Consider the following 27280-nt stretch of genomic DNA (forward strand, 5'->3'; position numbering starts at 1 on the left):
CTGGCTAACATGGTGAAACCCCGTCTCTACTAAAAATACAAAAAATTAGCTGGGCATAGTGGCACGAGCTTGTAATCCCAGGTACTCAGAAGGCTGAGGCAGGAGAATCACTTGAACCTAGGAGGCAAAGGTTGCATTGAGCCAAGATGGTGCCACTGCACTCTAGCCTGGGTTATAGAGTGAGACTCTGTCTCAAAAGAAAAAAAAAAGGAAAAGAAAATAAAAGAAACAAACAAAAAAACCCCACAAAACAACAAAAACGTGTGCTAAATAAAGGAAGAATCCCTCTGAAATTGTTTCTAGGTGTTTAATTCCTGCCTTAGCATGACCTGTAAGTCCCTATACCATCTGCCCCTAGTTTCTTCACTCACGTGGTTCTAGCCACACTGGTCTCTCTTCTTCTGATTTTTTTTTTTTTTTTTTTTTTGAGACAGAGTCTCACTCCGTTACCAAGGATGGAGCGCAATGGTGTGATCTCGGCTCACTGCAACCTCTGCCTCCCGGGTTCAAGAGATTCTCATGCCTCAGCCTCCCAAGTAGCTGGGACTACAGGTGTGCACCACGACGCCCAGATAATTTTTTGTATTTTTAGTAGAGATGGGGTTTCACCATGTTGGCCAGGCTGGTCTCGAACTCTTGGGCTCAGGTGATCCTCCCACCTGGGCCCCCCAGATTGCTGGGATTACAAGCGTAAGCCACCATGCCTGGCCTCTCTGCTGTCTTTCAAAAGGGTTCCACATCTTCCTGCCTCAGTGCCTTTGCACTTGCTGTTCCCTCTCTTCTTCCCCCAGATATTTTCATAGGCCCCTTCCTTATTTCCTTCAGATCTCTGCTCAATGCAATCTCACCAGAGAAGTCTTTACTGACCTGCATAAAGCAATACCCTCTGACCCTATCCTCTTTCCTTTGTTTTTCTTCAAGGTATAACATGCTGCATTATAAATGTATTTGCAGCCAGGCACGGTGGCTCGCTCCTGTAATCCCAGCACGTTGGGAGGCCAAGGCAGGAAGATTGCTTGAGCCCAGGAGTTCAAAACCAGCCTGGCCAACATGGCAAAACCCTGTCTCTACTAAAAATACAAAAAATTAGCCAGGTGTGGTGGTGCATGCCTGTAGTACCAGCTACTTAGGAGGCTGAGGTGGGATAATAGCTTGGGCCCAGGAAGTCAAGGATGCAGCGAGGCATGATTACAACAATGCACTTCAGCCTAGACAACATAGTGAGACCCTGTATCAAAAAAATACAACAAAAAAAGTAAATGCATTTGCTTGTCCCCCTGTAGAGGTATGCTGTCAGTACCAGAGCCACTTGCTACAAGGTTCCACGGGGCCCTGGTAAATGTGGCTGGTCTGAATTGAGATGTCCCATGAATGTAAAATACTGTATATGCGGGGTTTTAAAGACAGCCCCAAAAGTGTAAATTATCTTAGTTTTTATACTGATAACGTGTCGAAATATTTGGGATTAAATATTACCAAATTAATTTCACCTGTGTTTCTTTCTCTTTTATTTGATTTTATTATTTACTTTTATTTATTTGATTTTTAGGTTTGGGTGTGTTGCCCAGGCTGGTCTTGACCTCCTGAACTCAAGCAATCCTCTAGCTTCAGCCTCTCAAAGTGTTGAGATTATGGGTGTGAACCACTACACCCATCCCGACCCATTTTTTTTTTTTTTTTTAAGAGAGTGGGTCCTGCTATGTTGCCCAGGCTGGTGCAGTGGCTCTACACAGACAGGGCCATAGCTCACTGCAATCTCCAACTCTTGGGTTCAAGTGATCCTCCTGTCTCAGCCTCACAAGTAGCTGGGCTACAAGTGCCAGCCGCCACACCTGCCTTCTTTACATTTGGTTCCTTTTTTTAAACATGGCTACTAGAAAATGTAAAATTACATATGTGGCTGGTGCTTGAAGTTTGCATTTTATTACTACTGAACAGCACTGCTCTAAAACATAAGCTCCAGGAGGAGAGGAATGTCTGTTTGACCCAGACACTGTATCTGAGCACCTAGAACAGAGACCCAATAAAAACTTGCTAAATGAAGGGATCCTAAAGCAAGATGACAGGCCCTCTTCTTTCCTCTGTTTCCTCCCCCAATAATCAATTTTTTAAAAAAAGACTTTGAGGTGTAATTTACATAAAAGTCACTCACTTAAGTGTATACTTAATGATTTTTAGAAATTTACTGAGTTGTGCAACCATCACCATAACCCTTTTTTTTTCCCCACCAGAGTCTCGCTCTATCCCCCAGGCTGGGGTGCAATGGCCCGATCATATAGCTCACTGCAGCCTTGGACTCCCAGGCTCAAGCGATCCTCCTGCCTCAGCCTCCCAAGTAGCTGGGACTACAGGTGCATGCCACCATTAATTTTTTTTTTTTCTTTTAGAGACAGGGTTTCAGTAGGTTGCCCAGGTTGGTCTCAAACTCCTAGGCTCAAGGGATCCTCCTACCTTGGCCTCCCAAAGAGTTGGGATTACAGGCGTGAGCCACCACGCCTGGCCCATAGCTCAGTTTTAGAATATTTCCATCACCCAGATAAGATCCGCCATGCCTCTTTCCACCCTGGGCAACCACCAATCTGCTCTCATTCTCCACAAATCTTTAGCACTCCGTTTCCAAGGAATGAATTATCTGCCTCAGTTGTAGGACAGTTCAAACTCCTTGGCCAGGCCAGGCACGGTAGCTCAGGTCTGTAATCCCAGCACTTTGGGAGGCAGAAGCAGGCCGATCACCTGATCACCTGAGGTCAGGAATTCAAGACCAGCCTGGCCAACATGGTGAAACTCCGTCTCTACTGAAACTACAAAAAATTAGCCGGGCGTGGTGTCGCGTGCCTGTAATCCCAGCTACTCGGGAGGCTGAGACAGGAGAATCGCTTTAACCCGGGAAGCAGAGATTGCAGTGAGCCGAGATCGCACCACTGAACTGCAGCCTGGGCGACAGAACAAGACCCTGTCTCAAAAAAAAAAAAAGGATGCTCCTTGGCCAGTCGGCATCACGGCCCACCGCCCTTCCCAACACAGCTCAGCACGGAGCAGGGGACCCAGATGGCTCAGCCTTTCCCCAAAGAAGGGAGGAACAAGCCGGGAACGGTGGCTCTCACCTATAATCCCAATGCTTTGGGAGACTGAAGCGGGAGGATCGCTTGAGCTCAGAGGAACCAGGCTAGCCTGGGCAACATGGCAAGACCTTATCTTTAAAAAAAATGTGGGCCGGGCGCGGTGGCTCACGCCTGTAATGCTAGCACTTTGGGAGGCCGAGGTGGGCGGATCACAAGGTCAGGAGATCGAGACCACGGTGAAACAAAAATACAAAAAATAATTAGCCGGGTGCGGTGGCAGGCACCTGTAGTTCCAGCTACTCGGGAGGCTGAGGCCGGAGAATGGCGGGAACCCGGGAGGCGGAGCTTGCAGTGAGCGGAGACCGCGCCACCGCACTCCAGCCTGGGCGACAGAGCGAGACTCCGTCTCAAAATAAATAAATAAATAAATAAAATGTAAAAATTAGCAGGGTGCGGCGGCGCCCGCCTGTGGTCGCTGCTACTCAAGAGACTGAGGCAGGAGGATCGCCTGAGCCCAGGAAGGGGAGGGTGCGGCAGCCGTGATCACAGCCTGGGGGACAGGGAGAGACCCTGTCTCTGAAAACAATTTTTAAAAAAGGGAGGAGCAGCTCGCCCCACATCTCCCCCACCCACTGAGGCAGAAGAGACCCCCAGAGACTCCCGCGCTCGCGACAGGGTCCCCGGAAACAGACGATACGGCTTCCCCAGCACCAGGACGCTGCTCAGAGAGGCCCCTCCGGGGACTGGGGGCAGCCATCCAGCGGCCGCCACCGCGTTCTAACACCGCCCACCAGGAACAGTGGCTGGAGTGGAGGCTCCCCGGACTCTCGGCTTCGGGGTGCGGGTCTTGGGGGACTGGCCCCTCCCCCCGCCGCTCCTCCCCGGCTCCCTCTTCTCACACTCCGCCCTCAACCGCCCTCTTCCCAAAATGGCGACCAACCGCCTCCTTTCCCGCCCGCGGCAAGCCCCGCCCCTCGGAGAAGCAGTCGAGAGCGCGCGGCCAGGAGGCACGCGCCGGGAGCCCGGGCGGTGCGCGGCGGGCGCGAGGCCGCTCTGGGAAGCGTGAGGCGGCCCGCGGTCACGTACGCGCGCCCGCGCCGCGCGTGAGCGAGGAGATCCGGGGGTGGGCAGGGCTGCGCGTGCGCTCCGGGCGGCGCGGGGAAGGCGGGAGGCCGCTGGGAGCCCCGCGAGGCGCCAGGCGCGAGGCCCGGCGCGCGAGCCCCCGGGGGCGGGTAAAACCCGGTTGCTGCTGCCCCTGCCCCTCTCTTTCCTCCTTATCCCCCATTACTATTATTTCCTCTTTTGTCAACCCCTCCCCCTTTTTACAATCTCATTCGTTTCTTGATTTCTTTTTTTTAGGGGGCCCCATCTGCCTTTCCAGGGGCGCAGCAGGCGCGGCGGGCGCCCCTCACCCCGCGTCACGCACGCATTTTCTGCAACCCAACAGCTCCGGGCCCCGCTGCACCCCACAGGCCCTTCCCCCTTGGAGAAGACCCTCCTCAGGAGCCCCTGGCCTGCTGCACCCCCTTTTCTTTCCCACTCCGTCCTCCCGGGCCTCAACTGCCCCCCTCGCAGCCCCCCAGCTCGCGTCGCGGGCCCTACCCGACCTCCCCACCTTCTGCATCTGGGCCTTGCATTCGCTAGCCCCTTCCAGGCCCCTTCTGCTCAAAATCCCCCTTCCTCCTCCATAGTCCCACTTTGGGGCACCCAGATTTGTCCCTTTTTAGGATCTTCCAGCAAAACTCCAAATCTCTCCTCCCTTCCTTGACGTGCCCCTCCCCCTCCTTTAAGAAACTTCCTTTAGCGCAAAAAAAGAAAACAAAATTAACCCAGTTTTTTTTATCCATTCAGGATCACTTTCCAGCAAAATTTTTTTCTTCACACCTAGAGTGCCCCTTTTTGGAATATCTTTTCGCTTAGAACAAACCAACTAATTCCTTCCAGTTTCTCTCTCGTCTAATACTTATATTTCCAGTCTTCCTCACCTACCCCCAACTTTCCAGCAAATATCCTTATTTTATCACCAATTCTGCCCTAATTAAGTTTCTCCCGGTAAAATTCCCTAGGTCTCTTCCCGGGGGGAGGAAAATAAGGAAAGAAGGAACAATTATTTCTTCTTACCAAAAAAAACCTTTCCTCCTCACTCAGATCTCCCCTGTTGATACCGCTTTCTGCCTTCTTCCAAAAATTGTTGCTCTTCTCCATTTTCCCATCTCTGTTCTTGTTTCTTTGGGACCCAAGTCCTGACTGCTTCTTCCTTCCCACTACGTGCTTTCAGGGCAAAAGAAATTGGGAGTGTCCTGCATTTACCACTCAGCGTTCCAGGAGGACATATCCAATGGTCTGCTTGTCACCTGAACCCCCTCCCTGTGGGGCCTAAACTGGGTCCTCCTGTTCCCTGGAGATTCACTAACTTGCTCTTCTGGTGAGTTTCTTCCTTTGCACTGGGCCAAAGACACTTGCTTTGTTGGATAGATCTCGTTCTTTCTCAAGAGGGTTTCCAAGCAATCCCAAAGTCCGTACTAATGGTAATCATACAAGTTACTGCTTTGGAGAAGTCAAACAGGGAAAAGGGCTATTTATTGTGCATGTTGACCTGTTAGGAGGAGTGCAGACATAGATTGATGTGTGTTTCTTTATTGATGTTTATTGCAAAAAACGTTTTTCCTTCCCTAGCTCAGGGTGGCAACTCAGATACTTACAGGTAAGGCACAGGTAAAGGGAAGAAGTAAGGATTGTCGTGAACCAAAGATTGTATGTCCCATCTAAGTGATGCCAGGCAGTGGAAATGCCAGGCCAGTGTTGCCAGAACTTTCGATTTCTTTGAGAAGAGGCCAGAAAACTATCCTTAGGTGAAACCTTCTGATTTTTAAATGCTAGCAACACATTTGATAATTTAAGAATTAAATAAGACAGCGTAGGCTGGGCGCAGTGGCTCATGCCTGTAATCCCAGCACTTTGGGAGGCTGAGGTGGCCGAGGAGTTTGAGACCAGCCTGGCCAATATAGTAAAACCTTGTCTCTACTAAAAATACAAAAAATTAGTTGGATGTGGTGGCAGGCGCCTGTAGTCCCAGCTACTGGGAAGGCCGAAGCATGAGAATCGCTTGAACCTGGGAGGCAGAGGTTGCGGTGAGCTGAGATTGCACCACTGCACTCCAACCTGGGCAACAGAGCGAGACTCCGTCTCAAAAAAAAAAAAAAAAAAAGACAGCGTAGAGAACTGATTAAATATGCCTGCCAGCCACCACTTTGGAATTTTCAGATTCGGGTTTCTTTCTTTTAGATACACGTCTGCTTGGGCACATGTGTACATGCAGGACTTTTTCTTATTGGAATAGTAGTTCTCAAACTTTTCCCTTTTTTTTTTTTTTTTTTGAGATGGAGTCTCTCTCTGTTTCCCAGGCTGGAGTGCAGTGGTGCGATCTCGGCTCACTGCAACCTCCGCCTCCCAGGTTCAAGCAATTCTCCTGCCTCAGCCTCCCAAGTAGCTGGGACTGCAGGCGCACACCACCACGCGCAGCTAATTTAAAACTTTTGCTCTTAAGACCCCTTTGCACTTAAAAATTATTGAAGGCTGTAGAGAATTTTTGTTTATGTAAACTTTATCTACTGGCATTTGCTGTATTAGAAGTTTAAACTAATAAACTTTCAAAATGTTTATTAATTGATTTTAAAAGGGCAATAATAAACCCATTATATATAAACAAAAAAAAATGTGCTTTTTTTTTTTTTAAGGCAGAGTCTTGCTCTGTTGCCCAGACTGGAGTGCATTGGCACTATCTCAGCTCACTGCAAACTCTACCTCCCAGGTTCAAGTGATTCTCATGCCTCAGCCTCCTGAGTTCCTGAGATTACAGGTGCCCACCACCATGCCTGGCTAATTTTTGTATTTTTAGTAGAGACGGGTTTTCACCATGTTGGCAAGGCGGTCTCAAACTCCTGGCCTCCAGTGATCTGCCTGCCTCAGCCTCCCAAAGTGCTGGGATTACAGGCATGAGCCACCACGCCCAGCCAAAATTGACTTTTTTTTTTTTTTTTTAGAGATGGAGTCTCGCTCTGTCACCCAGGCTGGAGTGCAGTGGAGCGATCTTGGCTCACTGCAAGCTCTACCTCCCGGGTTCACGCCATCCTCCTGCCTCAGGCTCCCAAGTAGCTGGGACAACAGGCGCCCGCCACCACTCCTGGCTAATTTTTTGTATTTTTAGTAGAGACGGGATTTCACCGTGTTAGCCAGGATGGTCTCAATCTCTTGACCTCATGATCCGCCAACCTCAGCCTCCCGAAGTGCTGGGATTACAGGCGTGAGCCACCACGCCTGGCCCAAAATGGACTTTTTAAATTAAAAAACTTTCAGAAAAATTTAGATGAGTGGCATTGATTCATATTTTCACAGTCATCAGGATTCTCCTCCCTACCTCTGCATTCAGGCTCTTGAGATACCACATGTCTTGTAGCCTCTGGAAAGCTTCACTGAGAGTGAAAAAGGCAGATAATGTCTGAATGTTATTATGAAAATAGTTTTGATCTGGCAGACTCCCTAAAAGATTCTTGAGGACCCCAAAGGGTGCCCCCATTTACCTAGCCATGAAAGTTGCTATCTTAGGTTTTAGGGTTTGTTTGCATTTTCTGCTAGAATCAGCTTTTGGGGAGAAACTTTGATGTGTCTTTTCCTACTCTAGTTAACTCTGTGTATGGATTTTCCTTTGAAAGTATCCTTCTGATTTTTCTCTTTTTTTCTTTTCTTTTTTTTTGAGATGGAGTCTAACCCAGGCTGGAGTGCAGTGGCACGATCTCGGCTCACTGCAACCTCCTCCTCCTGGATTTAAGGGATTCTCCTGCCTCAGCCTCCCAAGTGACTGGGATTACAGGCGCACCACCATGCCCAGCTTATTTTTTGTATTTTTAATAGAGACAGCGTTTCACCATGTTGGCCAGGCTAGTCTTGAACTGAATCGCCCACCTTGGCCTCCCAAAGTGCTGGGATTAGAGGCGTGAGCCACCGTGCCCAGCCAGAGAAAATGACTTTACCTTCTGGTTAAAATTAGATATTGGTTACATGACTATAAGACTATAGGAGGGAGTCTTTGTGCTTTGTTTTGCTCTTTTCTTTTCTCCTTTCTTTTCTTGAGACAGGGTTTTGCTCTTTGCCCAGGCTGGAGTGCCGTGGCGTGATCCTGGCTCACTGGAGCCTCGACCTCCCAACATCAAGCAATACTTCTGCTTCAGTCTCCCGAGTAGCTGGGACCACAGGTGTGCACCACCACACCTGGCTAATTTTTGATTTTTTTGTAGAGATGGGGGTCTCACTTTGTTGCCCGGGCTGGTCTTGAACTCCTGGACTCAAGCAATCTTCCTACCTAGGCCTCAGAAAGTGCTGGGATTACAGGCGAGAACCACCTTGCCCAGCTGGAAGTCTTTCTTGATTGTTCTGCTTAAGAATGTAGGCACGGGCCGGGCGCGGTGGCTCACGCTTGTAATCCCAGCACTTTGGGAGGCCGAGGCGGGCGGATCACGAGGTCAGGAGATCGAGACCATGGTGAAACCCCGTCTCTACTAAAAAGACAAAAAATTAGCCGGGCGTGGTGGCGGGCGCCTGTAGTCCCAGCTACTCGGAGAGGCTGAGGCAGGAGAATGGCGTGAACCCGGGAGGCGGAGCTTGCAGTGAGCCGAGATCGCGCCACTGCACTCCAGCCTGGGTGACAGAGCAAGACTCCGTCTCAAAAAAAAAAAAAAAAAAAAAAAAAAAAAAAGAATGTAGGCACGGAGTGTGAAGCAGGAGTCCCAGTCTCAAGTGTGTGATAATAGCATAGTGGAGTGGGCAAGAGTAAGGGTTTTGAAATTAGACTACCCAGGGTTGAATCCTAGCTCTGGTTTTGGGCAAGTTACTCAACTTCTCTGGACTATTTACCTCATTGGTGAAATAGGGTTAGTAATACAGTATATGCCTCAAGTATTGTGGAAATTAAATACAATGATATATAAGTGATTACAGGAGTACCTGGCATGTCATAAAGCCTCAATAAATGTTCACTATTATTATTATTATTAATATTATTACAATGATGAATATCATAAGGGCCAGGCAGGAAGATAAGTGAGGGCTGGGAAAACTGGAGACCGTAAGCCCTTTCTAGAGATGCCATTTGTCCCTCAGGTCTATCTTGTTGTTAACTGTGAAGGAATATCAAATCTAATCATTTTCAAGAGAAACCAGAAATCCATATAGGAAGGTGAAATCTCCCCATTAAAAAAAAATGTTGGTGACTAATCCAATTTGTAAAAACACTGTGTAGGCCAAACAAAATGGGTCTATAGTTTACAATAATATTTGGAGTGGAGGCTGGGCACAGTGGCTCACACCTGTAATCCCAGCACTTTGGGAGGCCGAGGTGGGTAGATCACGAGGTCAGGAGTTTGAGACCAGCCTGGCCAACATAGTGAAACCCCATCTCTACTAAAAATACAAAAATTAGCCCAGTGTGGTGGTGTGCACCTGTAGTCCCAGCTACTCAGAAGGCTGAGGCAGGAAAATCACTTGAACCCAGGAGGCGGAGGTTGCAGTGAGCCAAGGCCACGCCATTGCACTCCAGCCTGAGTGACAGAGAGAGACTCCGACTCAGGAAAAAAAAAAATTAGAGTGGGAAAGTAAGGAAGGAAATTGCAGGCCGGGTGCAGTGGCTTGCGCCTGTAATACCAGCACTTTGGGAGGCTGAGGCAGGTGGATTGCTTGACGGCAGGAGTTCGAGGCCAGCCTGGCCAACATGGCAAAACCCTGTCTCTATTAAAAATACAAAAATCAGCCAGGTGTGGTGGCACATGCTTGTAAGCCCAGCTACTCAGGTGGCTGAGATGGGAGAATCGCTTGAATCTGGGAGGCGGAGGTTCAGTGAGCCGAGATCACGCCACTGCAATCCAGTCTGGGCGACAGAGTAAGACCCTGTCTCAAAAAATAAAATAAAATAAAATGAAGGAAATTGCGTAGCTAGGGTGAAAGCTGCAAGTCTGTCTTCTCAACTCCTAGGCACCTGCTGTTACTCAGACTTGATGACCCTCTCCCTGGTAACATGGATGCAGAGAGAGAAGGGAGAAGGTGGTGCTTGGGAGGTGGGGGGAGTGGTGGCAGAACAGTGGTTGGAGCTTTTCAAAGAGGAAAAGAGGTGGCACAGTGGAATTCTGTCACTCATGAATGAAAAGGATGCTGAGAGCCTTCTGTGATCAAAGTTCTGTGCTAGGCAAGATACTATGAGAAGTTTAGACACCTAAGGCCGAGTCCCAGCCATCCTAGAGCTCAGAGTCTGGGGAAAATGGGAGAACTTTAAAGATAATTAACTTCCTAGATAATTTAGAATAAATGTTAAGTGGATTGTTACACAAGTGCTTGTCAGGGTTCAGAGGAGGGAGAAATTAATCTCAGACTTTGTTATGTTGAAAGTGTTCTCTATAGTGGAGGTGACATTTAAGCCTTGAGTTTGGAGGGTTTCATTTGGAGGGTCATAAACTTAGATGCCTCCAGAGGCCTGGCAGGGCACAGAAATCAGTGAGCTGAGAGAGTGGGAGAGAATAGGGAGTGGTGGGGGCTTCTCAGCTCCAACCAATTGTTGCCTTGAAGGAATGTGGACTCAGCATTGACAGATCTTCTGATTTTTTCTTTCACATTTTAAAATAGAAGTTGGAAAGCCTAACTTGAATGAGAAATCTCTAGATTTGCACCGTCTGATGTGGTAGCCATTAGCTGCTTGTACCTGTTTAAATTTAATTGGCCGGGCGCGGTGGCTCAGGCCTGTAATCCCAGCACTTTGGGAAACCGAGGAGGGCGGATCATTTGAGGTCAGGAGTTCGAGACCAGCTTAGCCAACATGGTGAAACCCCATCTCTACTAAAAATACAAAAATTAGCTGGGCATGATGGCGGGCGCCTGTAATCCCCAGCTACTCAGGAGGCTGAGGCAGGAGAATCACTTGAGCCCAGGAGGCAGAGGTTGCAGTAAGCTGAGATTGCACCACTACACTCCAGCCTGGGTGACACAGTGAGACTCCGTCTCTAAATAAATAAATAAATAAATAAATTTAACTAAACATAAGTAAAATAGTTTAGTTCCTCAAGGGTGTTAGCTGCATTTCTGTGCTCAACTGCTATATGTGGCTAAAGACTGCAGTATTGGGCAGTGCAGGCTTAGTAGCACAGAAAGTGCTTTTGGATAGTGATGCTCTAGTGCTCTATCCATCTGTTTTTCTATTATTTATTTTATTTATTTATTTATTTATTTATTTTTGAGATGGAGTCTCGCTCTGTGGCCCAGGAGTGCAGTGGCCTGATCTTGGCTCACTGCAAGCTCCGCCTCCCGGGTTCACGCCATTCTCCTGCCTCAGCCTCCTGAGTAGCTGGGACTACAGACGCCCGCCACCACGCCCGGCTAATTTTTTGTATTTTTAGTAGAGACGGGGTTTCACCGTGCTAGCCAGGATGGTCTCGATCTCCTGACCTTATGATCCGCCCGCCTCAGCCTCCCAAAGTGCTGGGATTATAGGCGTCAGCCACCACGCCTGGCCTTATTTTATTTATTTATTTATTTTTGAGATGGAGTCTGGCTTTGTCACCAGGCTGGAGTGCAGTGGCATGATCTTGGCTCACTGCAACCTCCGCCTCCCGGGTTCAAGCAATTCTTCTGCCTCAGCCTCCTGAGTAGCTGGGACTACAGGTGAGTGCCACTATGCTGAGCTAATTTTTGTAGTTTTAGTAGAGACGGGGTTTCACTCCTGACCTCAGGTGATCTACCTGCCTCAGCCATCCAAAGAGGTGGGATTATAGGCGTGAGCCACCGTACCCGGCCCCATCTATTTTTTAACTGGATAACTAATTGAAACATATTTAAATATATTGCAGACTAAATAAAATATATTTTAAAATCAGATGGGCATTCAGATTGTTCCCTCCCCTCCAAACAACACCATAGTAAATATTATTTATCTATTGTGGACTTACTTCTACAGTCTAGAATCTTATGGTAGGTTACCTTCCCAAAAGGTCGTAGCATTTCATAGGAGAATCCTTTGTTTCCCCTCACCCCCACCATGGAATGATGGCCCTATTATATTTTATTTTATTTTTTTTTTGAGATGAGTCTCACTCTGTCACCCAGGCTGGAGTGCAGTGGCACAGTCTTGGCTCACTGCAACCTCCACCTCCCAGGTCCAAGAGATGCTTGGGCCTCAGCCTCCTGAGTAGCTGGGGTTACAGGCACCCACCACCATGCCCGGCTAATATTTTTAGTAGAGACGGGGTTTCGCCATGTTGGCCAGTCTGGTCTCGAATTCCTGACCTCAAGTGATCCGCACACCTCAGCTTCCCAAAGTGCTGGGATTACAGACATGAGCCACTGTGCTGGGCTGATAGCATTTTTTTAAAGAAAAAAATTAAAATTGCTTCGGATCCCCAATGTTGACTTAAATGGTTTTAAAACTATTAAACAAGGCATCAGTGATGATAGAACAAGACATAAGTTCCTAAAGTGTACAGCTCCTGTGCAGCTGTAAAGCCAAAATCAATTTGCAAATTAAATTCAAACAAAGCAACCAAACCGATGTAATTTGAATTACAAACATTAATTTAATGAGAGGGATACCATTTCCTGAAACTTAACTGCTCCTTGAAACAATTACTTTGCCAACTGCCACCCTGGGCCCTTTTGGGTTTAGCAGGCCCCGTGAGGTCTCAATTCTCCCATCCCTTGTCTCAATTTGAACTGCAGCAAAACCTCCATTTGTACCATGATGCCAGCTGGCCTCTAGTAGAGCCCAAAGGCATTATTATGAGCTAAATCCTCCTCCATCCTCTTCTTGTTAGCCTGAAGCAATTAAAGTAGTCCTTTTTGGCATGAGTGTGATCGTAAACACACCTAAGCATTGAAACCACATGGTAGTACTCGGTTACAAGGGAGTCCTCTAATGATCCAGATGTACTGGGTTTTTCTTTTCTTTTTTCTTTTTTTAGTTTTTTATTTCCATAGATTTTGGGGGAACAGGTGGTACTCGGTTATATGAGTAGGTTCTTTAGTGGTGATTTATAAGATTTTGGTACACCCATCACCCAAGCAGTATAAACTGAACCCAATTTGTAGTCTTTTATCCCTCATCCCCTCCCACCCTTCCCCCCAAGTCCCCAAAGTCCATTGTATCATTCTTATGCCTTTAATCCTCATAGCTTAGCTCTCACTTATAAAGTGAGAACATACAATGTTTGATTTTCCCTTCCTGAGTTACTTCACTTAGAAGAATAGTAGTCTCCAGTTCAATCCAGGTTGCTGTGAATGCCATTATTTCGTTCCTTTTTATGGCTGAGTAGTATTCCATCATATATATATTTCTTTATCCACTCCTTGATTGATGGTGGGCATTTGGGCTGGTTCCATATTTTTGGAATTGCAAATTGTGCTGCTCTAAACATGCATGTGCAAGTATCTTTTTCGTACAATGACTTCTTTTCCTCTGGGTAGATACCCAGGAGTGAGATTGCTGGATCAAATGGTAGTTCCACTTTTAGTTCTTTAAGGAATGTTCACACTGTTTTCTATAGTGGCTGTACTAGTTTACATTCCCACCAGCAGTAATATAAACTAGTGGGAGAATTGCTTGAATCTCCCTGTTTCACCACATCCATGCCAACATCTGTTATTTTTTTATTTTTTGATTATGGCCATTCTTGCAGGAGTAAGGTGGTATCCCATTGTGGTTTTGATTTGCATTTCCCTGATCGTTAGTGATGTTGAGCATTTAAATGAAAACACAAAATGATAAAACTCTTGGAAAGAGTATTTGGGTCCTTGGGAATGTCTGCCGGGTTGCAGGAGACCATAAACTCTGCCTCGCAAGGGCTAGCAGGGAGTTTTGTACCTAGAAGGTGCTAAAACTCTTGTTGAATTGAATGTATTTGTTGACAGAATAAAAGGAAGCTCTGTATCAGCAGAGAGGGTTTTGCTTTACTGTCTGGAGAAGGATGTAAATATCAAAGCATGGCCTTTGGACTTTTGGCTTGCCTGTCTGAGGTTGTAACCTGACCAGTTTGTTCTGTGGACTATAGGAGTATATTGGAAAGCAGGTGATTTGGCCTTGGGGAGTCCAGAGACATTCTTCCCCCTGACCCAGCACCTTATGTGTTTTGTAGTTTAATTGGAGCAGTGCAGTATACAGTTTAGTTTATAGGGAATCAGTACTGTGTAATGGACAAGACCATTAGCGCTAATATCAAAGTATCTGGGTTTAAGATCTGGCTGTTGGGTTTTGACTTTGGACAAATTAGTCTCTCTTTCCTTATTTGTAAAAGGGAAGTAATACTACAATCTAAGTTTTTGTGAGAAGTAAGTTAATGCATATAAAGCACTTGGTATGATACCCGATGTGGAGAAAGTGTTTAATAAATATGATTTTTAGGCCGGGCGCGGTGGCTTATGCCTGTAATCCCAGCACTTTGGGAGGCCGAGGCGGGCGGATCACCTGAGGTCAGGAGTTCGAGACCAGCCTGACCAACATGGTGAAACCCTATCTCTACTAAAAGTACACAAATTTGCCAGGCGTGGTGGTGAGTGCCTGTAATCCCAGGTACTCAGAGGCTGAGACAGGAGAATTGCTTGAACCCAAGAGGCAGAGGTTGCAGTGAGCCAAGATTGCACCATTGCACTCTAGCCTAGGGGACAGAGCAAGACTCCGTCTTAAAAAATATATATACGATTTTTTTTTTTTCTTTTGAGACGGAGTCTCGCTCTTTTGCCCAGGCTGGAGTGCAGTGGCACGATCTCGGCTCACTGCAAGCTTTGCCTCCCGGGTTCACGCCATTCTCCTGCCTCAGCCTCCCGAGTAGCTGGGACTACAGGTGCCTGCCACCATGCCCAGCTAATTTTTTGTATTTTTAGTAGAGACGGGGTTTCACCGTGTTAACCAGGATGGTCTCAATCTCCTGACCTCATGATCCACCCGCCTCGGCCTCCCAAAGTGCTGGGATTACAGGCGTGAGCCACCGCGCCCGGCCTATATATGATTTTTATTCACTTGTTTTTATTATTGGGAGATGCAGGAGGAGATGGGTTTTTTCCCCTCATGGAGTAGTGAAAACAGTTTATAGCAGCACTGTAGCAGAAACTGTGGAACTGGTGGAATTTGAATTTGGCTTACAGATCCACACTCCTCTCCCTGATTTTTTGGAAACCCAAAAAGCTCTGAGAATCCTGAGGCATCTCAAATATCATCTGGTGGCCAAACCTGACCCTACATGTTGCTTTTCACAGCCTTTATTTCACGTATGCTGAGTGGTCATAAGTAATGATGCAGAAATAATGATTTGGTTACCAGGTACTACCCTGAACCCCACTGGAAGTTACTTAAAATACGGGGTATGCATTGATTTACACTTCTAAAACCCCCTCAAATTCTGAAACTCAGTTGGGTCTCAGTTGTATATGGGATTACGTACCTGTATCTGACTTTAAATTTGTGCTGCCTCAGTAGGCTGCATACACGCAGACAGGCGGGTAGACATATAACATGCAATGCAGACATTGCAGGTGCAGAGGTTCTATTACATATCAACATGAAAAGTTCTTAGAAAGCAGAAACTGATGGCCTAGAAATCTAGTCCCAAACTCCCGTTATTCCAGTATGCACTAGATTTGTTATCAGTGAGTCATGAAGCATTTCTTTAACGTCTAGGTGTGAGCAGAATTATCCACAATAGCCCAAAAATGGAAGTAACCCAAATGTTCATCAACAGGAGAGTGGATAAACAAAACGTGGTCTCTCCAGACAGGGGAAGATTATTCAACCCTGGAAATAAATGGAGCAGTGACACGTGCTGCAATGTGGGTGAACCTTGAAAACGCTGTGCTTAGTGAAAGAAGCCAGACACAGAAGGCCACAGGTCATCTGATTCCATTTGTGTGAGACGGATGGCCCTCTGAAGGGGCTATGCTTTTTTGTTTGCGTGACTCATAATTTTTTGCTGAAAAACTCGACCTTTCATTTTTCTCAAGCTTCCATTATTCAAAAACTGGACATTTTGTCTGTTTCTTTGTTTTTTTTTTTTTTTTTTTTTTTTTTGAGATGGAGTCTCAGTCTGTCACCCAGGCTGGAGTGCAGTGGCACAATCTCAACTCACTGCAGACTCCGTCTCCCGGGTTCAAGCGATTCTCCTGCCTCAGCCTCCTGAGTAGCTGGCATTACAGGCACACACCACCACGCCCAGCTAATTTTTGTATTTTTAGTAGAGATGGGGTTTCACCCTGTTGGCCAGGCTGGTCTTGAACTCCTGACCTCAAGTGATCTGCCCTCCTGGACCTCCCAAAGTGCAGGGGTTACAGGCATGAGCCAGTGCTCCTGGACTGTTTTTGTTTTTTTGGAGACAGTCTCACTGTGTCGCCCAGGCTGTAGTGCAGTGGCACGATCTTGGCTCACTGCAGCCTCCACCTCCTGAGTTCAAGCAGTTCGCCTGCCTCAGCCTCCCGTGTAGCTGGGATTGCAGGTGCCTGCCACCATAGCCAGCTAATTTTTGTATTTTTAGTAGAGATGGGGGTTCGCCCTGTTGGCCAGGCCAGTCTTGAACTCCTGACCTCAGGTGATCCACCCGCCTCGGCCTCTCAAATTGCTGGGATTACAGGCGTGAGCCACTGCACCCAGCCTGTAAACTGGATATTTTGCATATTGCAGTCTAGTAACTCTGGGAATGGGATTCTTCCTTTCTTCCCTGTCCTCAGGCTTGGTTGTTGCTGCTTATTGTAGGTTGTAACTGTTTAGTGGCTTTTCTAAGCTTTTTTTGTAAAGACTGTGTTCTTTGTGGGGTGTGGTCAGTAGACTGTTCTGTTAGTTTAGTGGTCAGCTAGTGACTTAACAGAGATCTTCTTAAACTCCTGGAGCTAAAAAAAAAAAAACAACAGAAAACAAAAAACAAAAAGCTCCCAGTAGTTGCAGCGGGGCACTCCTTCCACACTCAGGCAGGCAGTTAACAACCCTACCTTCGCCTTCACTCTCTGCCTGCACAGAGCGAAGGTCAGCCAGAGGTGAGAGCTTGGAAGCCTTCTGCGGTCCTTTCCAAACATGTGCCCACCCTGAGATGCCACCTTCTAAATTCCCAGGAATATGTGGAAGCTCTTTTTTTGTTCATTTAGGTTTTTTTGTTTTGTTTTGTTTTAATAGTTAATTAATTATTTTGAGACAGGGTATCACTCTGTTGCCCAGGCTGGAGTGCAGTGGCGCAATCATAGTTCATTGAAGCCTCCAACTCTTGGGCTCAAGCGATTCACCCTCCTCAGCCTCCCAAGTAGGTGAAACCACAAGCACGTGCCACCATGCCCAGCTAATTTAAAAAAAACTTTTTTCGTAGAGACAGGGTCTGACTTTGTTACCCAGGTTGGTGTCAAACTCCTGGGCCAAAGTGCTGGGATTACAGGCGTGAGCCACCACACCCAGCCAGAGCTCAGTCTCTGTGTTGTATAGTTCTGTGGGTTTTGACTATGGTGTAATGTCACGTATGCACCATTAGATTATCATGCAAAATAGTTTCACTCCTCACCCCACAAACCACACAACTGCTGGTCTTTTTATTGTCTGTATAGTTTTGCCTTTTCCAGAATGTGATATAGTTGGAGTCTCACAGTATGTAGTCTTGTCTTTCTTTTTTTTCAGTATGTAATCTTTTCATACTGGCTTCCTTCACTTAGCAATGTGCATTTAAGATTCCTCCATGTCATTGTGTGGCTTGATAGCTTATTGCTTTTTATTCCTGAAGAACATTCCATTGTCTGGATGTTCCACAGTTTGTTGATCCATTCACCTATTGAGGGATATCTTGATTGCTTCCAGTTTTGGGCAGTTATGAACAAAGCTGCTATAAACGTGTGTGCAGACTTTTGTGTGGACTGAAGTTTTCAGCTCAGTTGGATGGATGCCTAAGAGTGTAGTTGCTGGATTGCATGATAAGATTTTATACATATATATATATTACAATCATCAAATAGATGCAGAAAAGAATTATATTTAGCTTTATAAGAAACTGCCAGTGTGGCCTTTTTTTTTTTTTTTTTTTTTTGAGACAGAGTTTTGCCCTTGTCTCCTAGGCTGGAGTGCAGTGGCACAATCTTGGCTCATTGCAACCTCCACCTCCCAGGTTCAAGTGATTCTCCTACCTCAGCCTCCCAAGTAGCTGAGATTACAGGCACCTGCCACCATGCCCAGCTAATTTTTGTGTTTTTAGTAGAAACGGAGTTTCACCATGTTGGCCAGGCTGGTCTCAAACTCCTGATGTCAGGTGATTCACCTGCCTCGGCCTCCCAGAATGCTGCCATAACAGGCATGAGCCACCATGCCTGGCTCATTTTTCAAAGCCTTTATTTCTCCAAAGTGTCAGACTTCCCAGCTTTTCCTCCCTAGCTTTTAGCAAGTCAATTGTTTGCCCCAATCAATATCTTTTGCGCCAGGCTGCAGCGTCTAGTTCATTTGACTTTAATGTTTGCAACAAATGCCCTGTCCGTAGCCACTCTGCACCCCAGAGAGCTGCCAGGTAGGCACAAAAAAAAGGCAAGATCTTTGCATTGGGCTTTCAGGGAGCCACTGACAGGTCAGACAGACAGACAACCACTGTTCTTTGAAAACCAGATCCTCTCTGTTCCCTCCAGCACCAGGGAACCCACACCAGAAACATGGGCTGCTACCTTCAAGACCACTGCTGAGCCAGGGAGTAGGGATGGGGCAGGGGTAAGTTAAATATGCCACAAAGTTCTCCCACTGGGTTTCAGTCACCATTTTATTTTATTTTATTTTATTTTATTTTTTGAGATGGAATCTTGCTCTGTCACCCAGGCTGGAATGCAGTGGCCCGATCTCGGCTCACTGCAAGCTCCGCCTCCCGGGTTCACGCCATTCTCCTGCCTCAGCCTCTCCGAGTAGCTGGGACTACAGGCGCCCGCCACCACGCCCGGCTAATTTTTTTGTATTTTTAGTAGAGACGGGGTTTCACCGTGGTCTCGATCTCCTGACCTCGTGATCCGCCCACCTTGGCCTCCCAAAGTGCTGGGATTACAAGCGTGAGCCACCGCGCACGGCCTATTTTATTTTATTTTTGAGACAGAGTCTTGCTCTGTCACCCAGGCTGGAGTGCAGTGGCACAATCTCGGCTCACTACAACCTCCGCTTCCTGGGTTCGAGTGATCCTCCTGCCTTAGCCTCCCAAGTAGCTGGGACTACAGGCGTGCACTACCACACCCGGCTAACTTTTATATTTTCAGTAGAGATGGGGTTTTACTATGCTGGCCAGGCTGGTCTCAAACTCCTGGCCTCAGGTGATCTGCCCACTTTGGCCTCCTAAAGTGTTGCGATTATAGGCGCGAGCCACCGCGCCCAGCCTTTTTTTTTTTTTTTTAACATCAAAGTCATCTTTTTCTTAGGGTTTGCTTGGTTGCTATAAAGCTTTGACTGCTTTCCAGAGTTTTGATAAAGTTGATTTTTTGTTTTTGGTGTTTCTATGGCAAGATGTACAGGGAGCTTTAAAATTACTAATTGAGTCTCTTTCTTTCTTTCTTTCTTTTTCTTTCTTTTTTTTTTTTTTTTTGAGATGGAGTTTCACTGTCGCCCAGGCTGGAGTGCAGTGGTACTATCTCAGCTTACTTTAACCTCTGCTTCCCGGGTTCAAGTGATTCTTGTGCCTCAGCCTCCTGAGTAGATGAGATTACAGGTGCCCAGCTAAGTTTTTGTGTTTTTAGTAGAGATGGGGTTTCACCATGTTTGTCAGGCTGGTCCCAAACTCCTGACCTCCAGTGATTTGCCCACCTCGGCCTCCTAGAGTGCTGAGATTACAGGCGTGAGCCACTGTGCCTGGCCCAGTCTTTTTATTTCTCATAGGTCTATTCAGAAATTCTGTTTCTTGGCTAGGCGCAGTGGGTCACGCCTGTAATTCCAGCACTTTGGGAGGCCGAGGTGGGTGGATCACGAGGTCAGAAGTTCAAGACCAGCATGGCCAAGATGGTGAAACCCCATCTGTACTAAAAATACAAAAAGTTAGCCTGGCGCGGGGGCGGGCGCCTGTAATCCCAGCTACTTGGGAGGCTGAGGCAGGAGAATGGCGTGAACCTGGGAGGTGGAGCTTGCAGTGAGCGGAGATGGTGCCACTGCACTCTAGCCTGGGCGACAGCAAAACTCTGTCTCAGAAAAAAAAAAAAATTAGCTGGGCGTGGTCGTGGGCACCTGTAATCCCAGCTACTTGGGAGGCTGAGGCAGAGAATTGCTTAAACCCGGGAGGCGGAAGATGCAGTGAGCTGAGATTGTGCCACTGTACTTCAGCCTGGGCGACAGAGCAAAACTCCATCTCAAAAAAAAAAAAGAAATTCTGTTTCTTCTTGAGTCAGTTTTGGTAATTTGTGTCTTTCTAGCAGTTTGCCCATTTTAATCTGTTATCTAATTTAAATAAATTAATGTATCTAAGTTATCTAATTTTTTAATTATCTGAGTACAGTTGTTTATAGTATTCTTTTATTTCTATTCATTTATTTATTTATTTATTTATTTTGAGATGGAGTCTTACTCTGTTGCCCAGGCCGGAGTGCAGTGGCACAATCTCAGCTCACTGCAAGCTCCGCCTCCTGGGTTCACGCCATTCTCCTGCCTCAGCCTCCCGAGTAGCTGGGACTACAGGCACCCACCACCATGCCCAGCTAATTTTTTGTATTTTTAATAGAGACAGGGTTTCACCGTGTTAGCCGGGATGGTCTCGATCTCCTGACCTCATGATCTGCCCACCTCAGCCTCCCAAAGTGCTGGGATTACAGGCGTGAGCCACCACGCCCGGCCTGTAGTATTCTTTTATAATCCTTTTTATTTTTTCTAAGGCCATTAGTGATATGTTTCCTCTTTAATTCCTAATTGCAGTACTATAAATCTTTTCTCTCTTTTCCCTACAGTATTTTAAAGTAAACTCTGCTCCCCCACTCCCCTTGCCCATCTTGGGGGGAATAAACTCTATTAGTTTAGATGTTATGTGGTTTATTTTTCTTCTCTTGGTGGTTATACTTGGATTCTTTTAGTGTGCAAGCTTAAAAGTATGAAGTTACCATCATCTCTTTTTTTTTTTCCCAATTGACTCAAAACTTTTAGTCATTTTTTGGACCAGGGTCTATAAGGTAGATTCTTAGGCCTTGTGTGTAAAAGTCTATAAGCTCCCAGGCTGAAGTGATCCTCCTGCCTCAGCCTTCTGAATAGCTGGGACTACAGATAGATGCCACCACGCCTGGCTAATATTTTAATTTTTTGTAGAAGCCAGTCTTGCTGTGTTGCCCAGGCTGGTCTCAAACTCTTGGCCTCAAGCAATCCTCCCTCCTCTGCCTCCCAAAGTGTTGGGGTTACAGATGGGAGCCCTGGCGCCCAGCCTCCTCCCTCCCTCTCTCATGCCTGTATGTTGAGCTCTGTGCTGGCTGACTTTTCCTTAGTCCATTGATGATATTCTTATTCTTATCTTCGAGGTTTGTTTCTGTTGAGAAGTTTGCCATCAGGGTAATTGTCATTCTTTTGTAGACTTGTAGAATGCTCAGCTTTGTCATCTCTCACTGTGCTATTTTTTTCTAGTTCTTGGGGGTACTTTTCTAGGCTTGCGTGAAGCTTTTCTTTTCATTTATTTAGTTTTCCTGTGGATGGTTCAGCTCTTCCAGGGCTCCAGGCCTCCATTTCCTGGGAACTCAAGGCCCTGTTTCCCTCTCCCACGTGTCTGTTATCATCCCAGGTCCCAGCCGGCAGGGCAGCATTCGATAATACAGAATACGAGCCATATATAATCTAAATTTCCTAGAAGCCACATTAAAAAGATAAGCAGATGAAGTTAATTTTAATAACATGTTGCATTTAGCCCATTATATGGAAAATATTATCATTCCAGGCTGGGCGCAGTGGCTCACGCCTGTAATCCCAGCACTTTGGGAGGCCAAGGTAGGTGGATCACCTGAGGTCAGGAGTTTGAGACCAGCCTGGGCAACACAGTGAGCCCCCGTATCTTTAAAATAATTATCCATTTTCGATTTCATATCTGTAAAAACTGAAAAGAAAAAATCAAGTACTTCATAGCCACATGGAGCTAGTGGCCACCATATTGGACAAATGGCTCTAGGCTCTGTGTCTGATTCTGATAAGCCTACGTGAGCTTACACCTCCAGCATTGGGTTTTCTTGTTGCTGCTGGCACTTGGGATTTTTCCTGTCTTTTGAGCTAGGCTGTGTGTTAAAAAATTATCTTTTGTCATACATGTATATGTTTATAGCTGGAGGAAGAGATCGATCAGTTCAGTCCACCATGTTGCTGGAAGTACTTTTATTTATTTGTTACAACAACCTTGTGAAGGAGGTACTCTTATGCCCAGTTTACAGATGAGGCACCTGGGGCTTGTGGAGCTTAAGTGACTTGCCCAAAGCCACATGGCTGTTATGAGGCAGAGAACAGACCCAGATCGAGGTCTGCTTGCATTGCAAGTCTGTGCTCTGCCCACAATGCTGTTTTGCCACCTAATAACTTTCATTCTTCTTGCTTCATTTTCAGGAATTAGTTGCCATCAAGGGCTCTCTCCTCCCTGTCTCTTTACATGGTTCTGCTTATCCGGAGAGTAGCTCTTGGCTAAGACCTGGCAGTGGAGAGCCATGGACCAGTACAGCCTTGGAGACGAGGGTGCCCTCCCATCAGAAATGCACCTCCCTTCATTTTCAGAGAGCCAAGGGCTCAACTGCAGCAACACCCTCAACCGGGATTTGGGTCCCAACACGCGAGACTTTCTTTATGCTGGCTTCAGTGGTCTGGACCCGGACCCCAGCCTCCCAACGCCTGACATGTCCAGCGAGGTGCTGGAGGACAACTTAGACACCCTGTCCCTGTACTCCGGGAAGGACAGTGATTCTGTGAAGCTGCTGGAGGAGCATGCAGATTCGGAGTCTCAGGCATCCTTACAAGGTGAGGCTGTCACCTGGGTAGAAGGGCCCTGCAGGATGTTCGACAGTTTCTGTGGCCAGCTAGGGACTGATTCTGCATGGATTGGTTAAGAGAATTTTTCCCTCCTACAGGTGACTTAGGGAATAGTCACCTTTTTTCCTACTTGGGAATTGTTCCCCAATTCTTTTTTTTTTTTTTTTTTTTTTTTGAGATGGAGTCTTGCTCTGTTGCCCAGGCTGGAGTGCAGTGGTGCGATCTCGGCTCACTGCAAGCTCCGCCTCCTGTGTTCACACCATTCTCCTGCTTCAGCCTCCAGAGTAGCTGGGACTACAGGTGCCCGCCACCATGCCCTGCTAATTTTTATGTATTTTTAGTAGAAACGGGGTTTCACCGCATTAGCCAGGATGGTGTCGATCTCCTGACCTCGTGATCCACCCACCTCGGCCTCCCAAAGTGCTGGGATTACAGGCGTGAGCCACTGCGCCTGGCCAATTCTTTTTTTTTTTTTAGGCAGAGTACAGTGGTGCATTCTCGGCTCACTGCAACCTCTGGCTTCCGGGTTCAAGCAATTCTCCTGCCTCAGCCTCCTGAGTAGCTGGATTACAGGCGCCTGCCACCATGCCCGGCTAATTTTTGTATTTTTAGTAGAGATGGGGTTTCATCATATTGGCCAGGCTGGTCTTGATCTCCTGACCTCAAGTGATCCTCCCACCTCGGCCTCCCAAAGTAGTGGGATTACAGCGTGAGCCACCACGCTCGGCCCCCAATTCTTAGTAAAGGAAACAGAACACTCATTCTAGGGAATAATGTTCAGAAACTTAGGTGTTTGGGGATATCCTTATCTTTTGTGTGGTGTGTAGGCAGATGTTAGCATTTACTGAAGACTTTCCTTCCCATTACCACACCCTAGAGGCTGATTTCACAGAAGACTTTCCTTCCCATTACCACACCTTCGAGGCTGATGTCACATTTCCAGAATGAACTGGAGTCCGGTCCCTTCTGATCTTTGGTTGTCAGACCTTCTTAGACCCCAGTGTCTTTATCCATAAAGCAGATGGACGATAATATCCTCTCTGCCTCCCCCCAGAGTAAAACAAAAGAAGGAACTATTGTAAACACACTTCGTAGACCTTAAAGCACTGGAGAGATATTCGTGTTTGTTTGTTTGTTTGTTTGTTTGTTTGTTTTGGGACGGAGTCTCGCTCTGTCGCCCAGGCTGGAGTGCAGTGGCACAATCTCGGCTCACTGCAACCTCCGCCTCCCAGGTTCAAGTGATTCTCCTGCTTCAGCCTCCTTAGTAGCTGGGATTACAAGTGTGTGCCACCACAACCAGCTAACTTTTGTATTTTTAGTAGTGAAGGGGTTTCACTATGTTTCCCAGTCTGGTCTCGAACTCCTGAGCTCAAGTAATCTGCCCACCTTGGCCTCCCAAAGTGCTTGGGATTACAGGCGTGAACCACCACACCTGACCTCACTTGTAAATTTTTAAACATGTGGGTAAAGTCAGACATACATAGTCTTGCAGAGATAATATTAAGTATATAATTCCATTTAAGTTGTAAGAGTTGGTGTATTTGCTTTCATATTGAAGGTAGACCTTCATACTGAGGGTCACTGAAATAGCTATTCCATTGGACTGTTAGACCATGTTCTTGCTGTTTGGACTGTTAAAGTGTTTCTGTGAACAACTTTGTACATGTTGAGTTTTCTTTTGGATTAGTTCTTTGGGTATTTTCCTCAAAGTCAGTTTACCCAGACGGAGCATTAAACAATTTTATAGCTCTGGCCGGACATGGTGGCTTATGCCTATAATCCTAGCACTTTGGGAGGCTGAGGTGAGCGGATTGCTTGAGTTAAGGAGTTCCACTCCAGCCTAGCCAACATGGTGAAACCACATCTCTACTAAAAATATAATAATTTGGCCAGGCGTGGTGGCTCACGCCTATAATCCCAGCACTTTGGGAGGCCGAGGCAGGCAGATCACGAGGTCAGGAGTTCAAGACCATCCTGGCTAACAGTGAAAACTGTCTCTACTAAAAATACAAAAATTATCTGGGCGTGGTGGTACGTGCCTGTAATCCCAGCTACTTGGGAGGCTGAGGCAGGAAAATCGCTTGAACCAGGGAGTCGGAGGTTGCACTGAGCCGAGATTGCACCACAGCACTCCAGCCTGGCAACAGAGCAAGACTCCGTCTCAAAAAAAAAAAAAAAAAAGAATTAGCCTGGCATGGTGGTGGGCGCCTGTAATCCCAGCTGCTTGGGAGGCTGAGGCAGGAGAACTGCTTGAATCTGGGAGGTGGAGGTTACAGTGAGCTGAGATCATGCCACTGCACTCCAGGCTGGGCACAGAGTGAGACTCCGTCTCAACAAATAAATAAATAAATAAATGTTAAAAAACTGTAGAGCCCTTATAACACTGAGAAGATCAAGTGACTTCCCAGTCTCGTTCCTCTGTTTGCCTATTTTTCAGTGTCTTTGCCAATTTTTTTTTTTATTTTTATTTTTGAGACTGAGTCTTTCTCTGTCATCAGGTTAGAGTGTAGTGGCTCAATCTTGGCTCACTGCAACCTCCACCTCCCGGGTTCAAGGGATTCTCCTGTCTCAGCCTCCTGAGTAGCTGGGATTACAGGTGCCCACCACCACGCCCAGCTAATTTTTGTATTTTTAGTAGAGACGGGGTTTCACCATCTTGGCCAGACTGCTCTCGAACTCCTGACCTCATGATCCACCCTCCTCAGCCTCCCAAAGTGCTGGGATTACAGGCATAAGCCACCGTGCCTGGTCTCCTTGCCAATTTTTAAAAATGTTTTGTTTTCTAGTTTTATAGTTGCTTTAATAGGCTTTTTTTTTTTTTGAGTTGGAGTCTTGCTCTATCGCCCAGGCTGGAGTGCAGTGGTGCGATCTCGGCTCACTGCAAGCTCCACCTCCCGGGTTCACGCCATTCTCCTGCCTCAGCCTCCCGAGTAGCTGGGACCACAGGCGCCCGCCACTGCCCCCAGCTAATTTTTTGTATTTTTAGTAGAGACGGAGTGGTTTCACCGTGTTAGCCAGGATGGTCTCAATTTTAATAGGCATTTTTAAGTGATTGAGTAAGGCTAAGGACTTTCGCCTGAGGGAGCCTGGTTTTTCCTTGTTGAAACTGTTGGAGTTATTTGACTACTCATTATAGTAATTTCTCAGAGGACAAAGACAAAGGCCAAGCAAGTTCCATGACAAATGGCCACAGGCAGGATTGGGAGGAGAGTCTAGGCCTCAAGACTCCCAGCCCAGTTTCCCTTCTGCTGTGTCTGTCACACTGCATCTCATGAGCCACAGAGAATTTGCACGTTTGGAGCCTTTAGAGCAACCTCGTGCTCTTCCCATGCCCTGGCCCATTGAATTCTTGGATCCCATCTCCATAGTATCCCTGATAAATGATTATTTCCAAACTTGCCATCTTGGCTGGGAGTGGTAGCTCACGCACTTTGTAATCCCAGCACTTTGGGAGGCTGAGGTGGGAGGATTGCTTGAGGCCAGAAGTTTGAGACCAGCCTGGCCAACATGGCAAAACCCCGTCTCTACTAAAAATACAAGAATTCGCCTGGCATGGTGGCAGGCGCCTCTAATCCCAGCTACTCAGGAGGCTGAGGCAGGAGAATCACTTGAACCCAGGAGGCAGAGGTTGCAGTGAGCCAAGATGGCGCCATTGCACTCCAGCTTGGGCGACAGAGTGAGAGTCCATCTCAACGAACAAACTTGCCATCTGATAAGGCAGTTTAAGCCAGGCGCTATGTATGGTTCACGCCTGTAATCCCAGCACTTTGGGAGTCCAAGTCAGAAGGATTGCTTGAGTCCAGGAGATTGAGACTAACCTGGGCAACATAGTGAGACCCTGTCTCTACAACAAATAACAATTTAAAAATCAGCTGGGAGTGGTGGTGGCCTGTGTAGTCCCAGCTACTCAATAGGCTGAGGTGGGAGGATCACTTGAGCCCAGGACTTAGAGACTGCGATGAGCTGTGATCGCACCACTGTACTCTAGCCTGGGTGACAGAATAAGACCCTGTCTCAAGAAATAAAAATAAAAATTAGCTGGGCATGGTGGTGTGCACCTGTAGTCTCACCTGCTTGGGAGGCTGAGTCAGAAGGACTGCTCATGCCCAGGAGTTCAAGGCTGTGGTGAGCTATGATTGCGTCTGTGAATAACCCCTGCACTCTAGCCTGGACAACATAGTGAGACCCCATCTCTATTAAGAAAATCATAATAAATAAGAAATTAAAAAGGCAGGCTGGGCGCGGT

The 27280-nt window shown here is 47.0% G+C and overlaps 1 protein-coding gene across 9 annotated transcripts in view; it reads left to right on the plus strand.

The window, feature by feature from the left end:
• The first annotated feature begins 4215 nt into the window (after positions 1-4215).
• The window catches only part of ZNF541 (zinc finger protein 541), a 52591-nt gene continuing 29526 nt past the window's right edge, over positions 4216-27280 (plus strand). For 3 of the 9 annotated variants that reach the window (XM_063615772.1, XM_063615775.1, XM_063615777.1), the window contains exons 1-3: positions 4328-5114; positions 5341-5487; positions 22618-23022. In XM_063615772.1, the coding sequence (XP_063471842.1) occupies positions 22716-23022 (307 nt within the window). In that variant the 5' untranslated portion in view covers positions 4328-5114; positions 5341-5487; positions 22618-22715. Of the gene's footprint in view, positions 4295-4325; positions 5115-5340; positions 5488-11641; positions 11763-22617; positions 23023-27280 lie in introns of those variants that run through there. The other 6 variants (XR_010115262.1, XR_010115261.1, XM_063615774.1 and 3 more) reach the window with 4 other exon arrangements.

Source organism: Symphalangus syndactylus, chromosome 13, assembly GCF_028878055.3.
Source record: "Symphalangus syndactylus isolate Jambi chromosome 13, NHGRI_mSymSyn1-v2.1_pri, whole genome shotgun sequence".
NCBI classification, from domain to species: Eukaryota; Metazoa; Chordata; class Mammalia; order Primates; family Hylobatidae; genus Symphalangus; species Symphalangus syndactylus.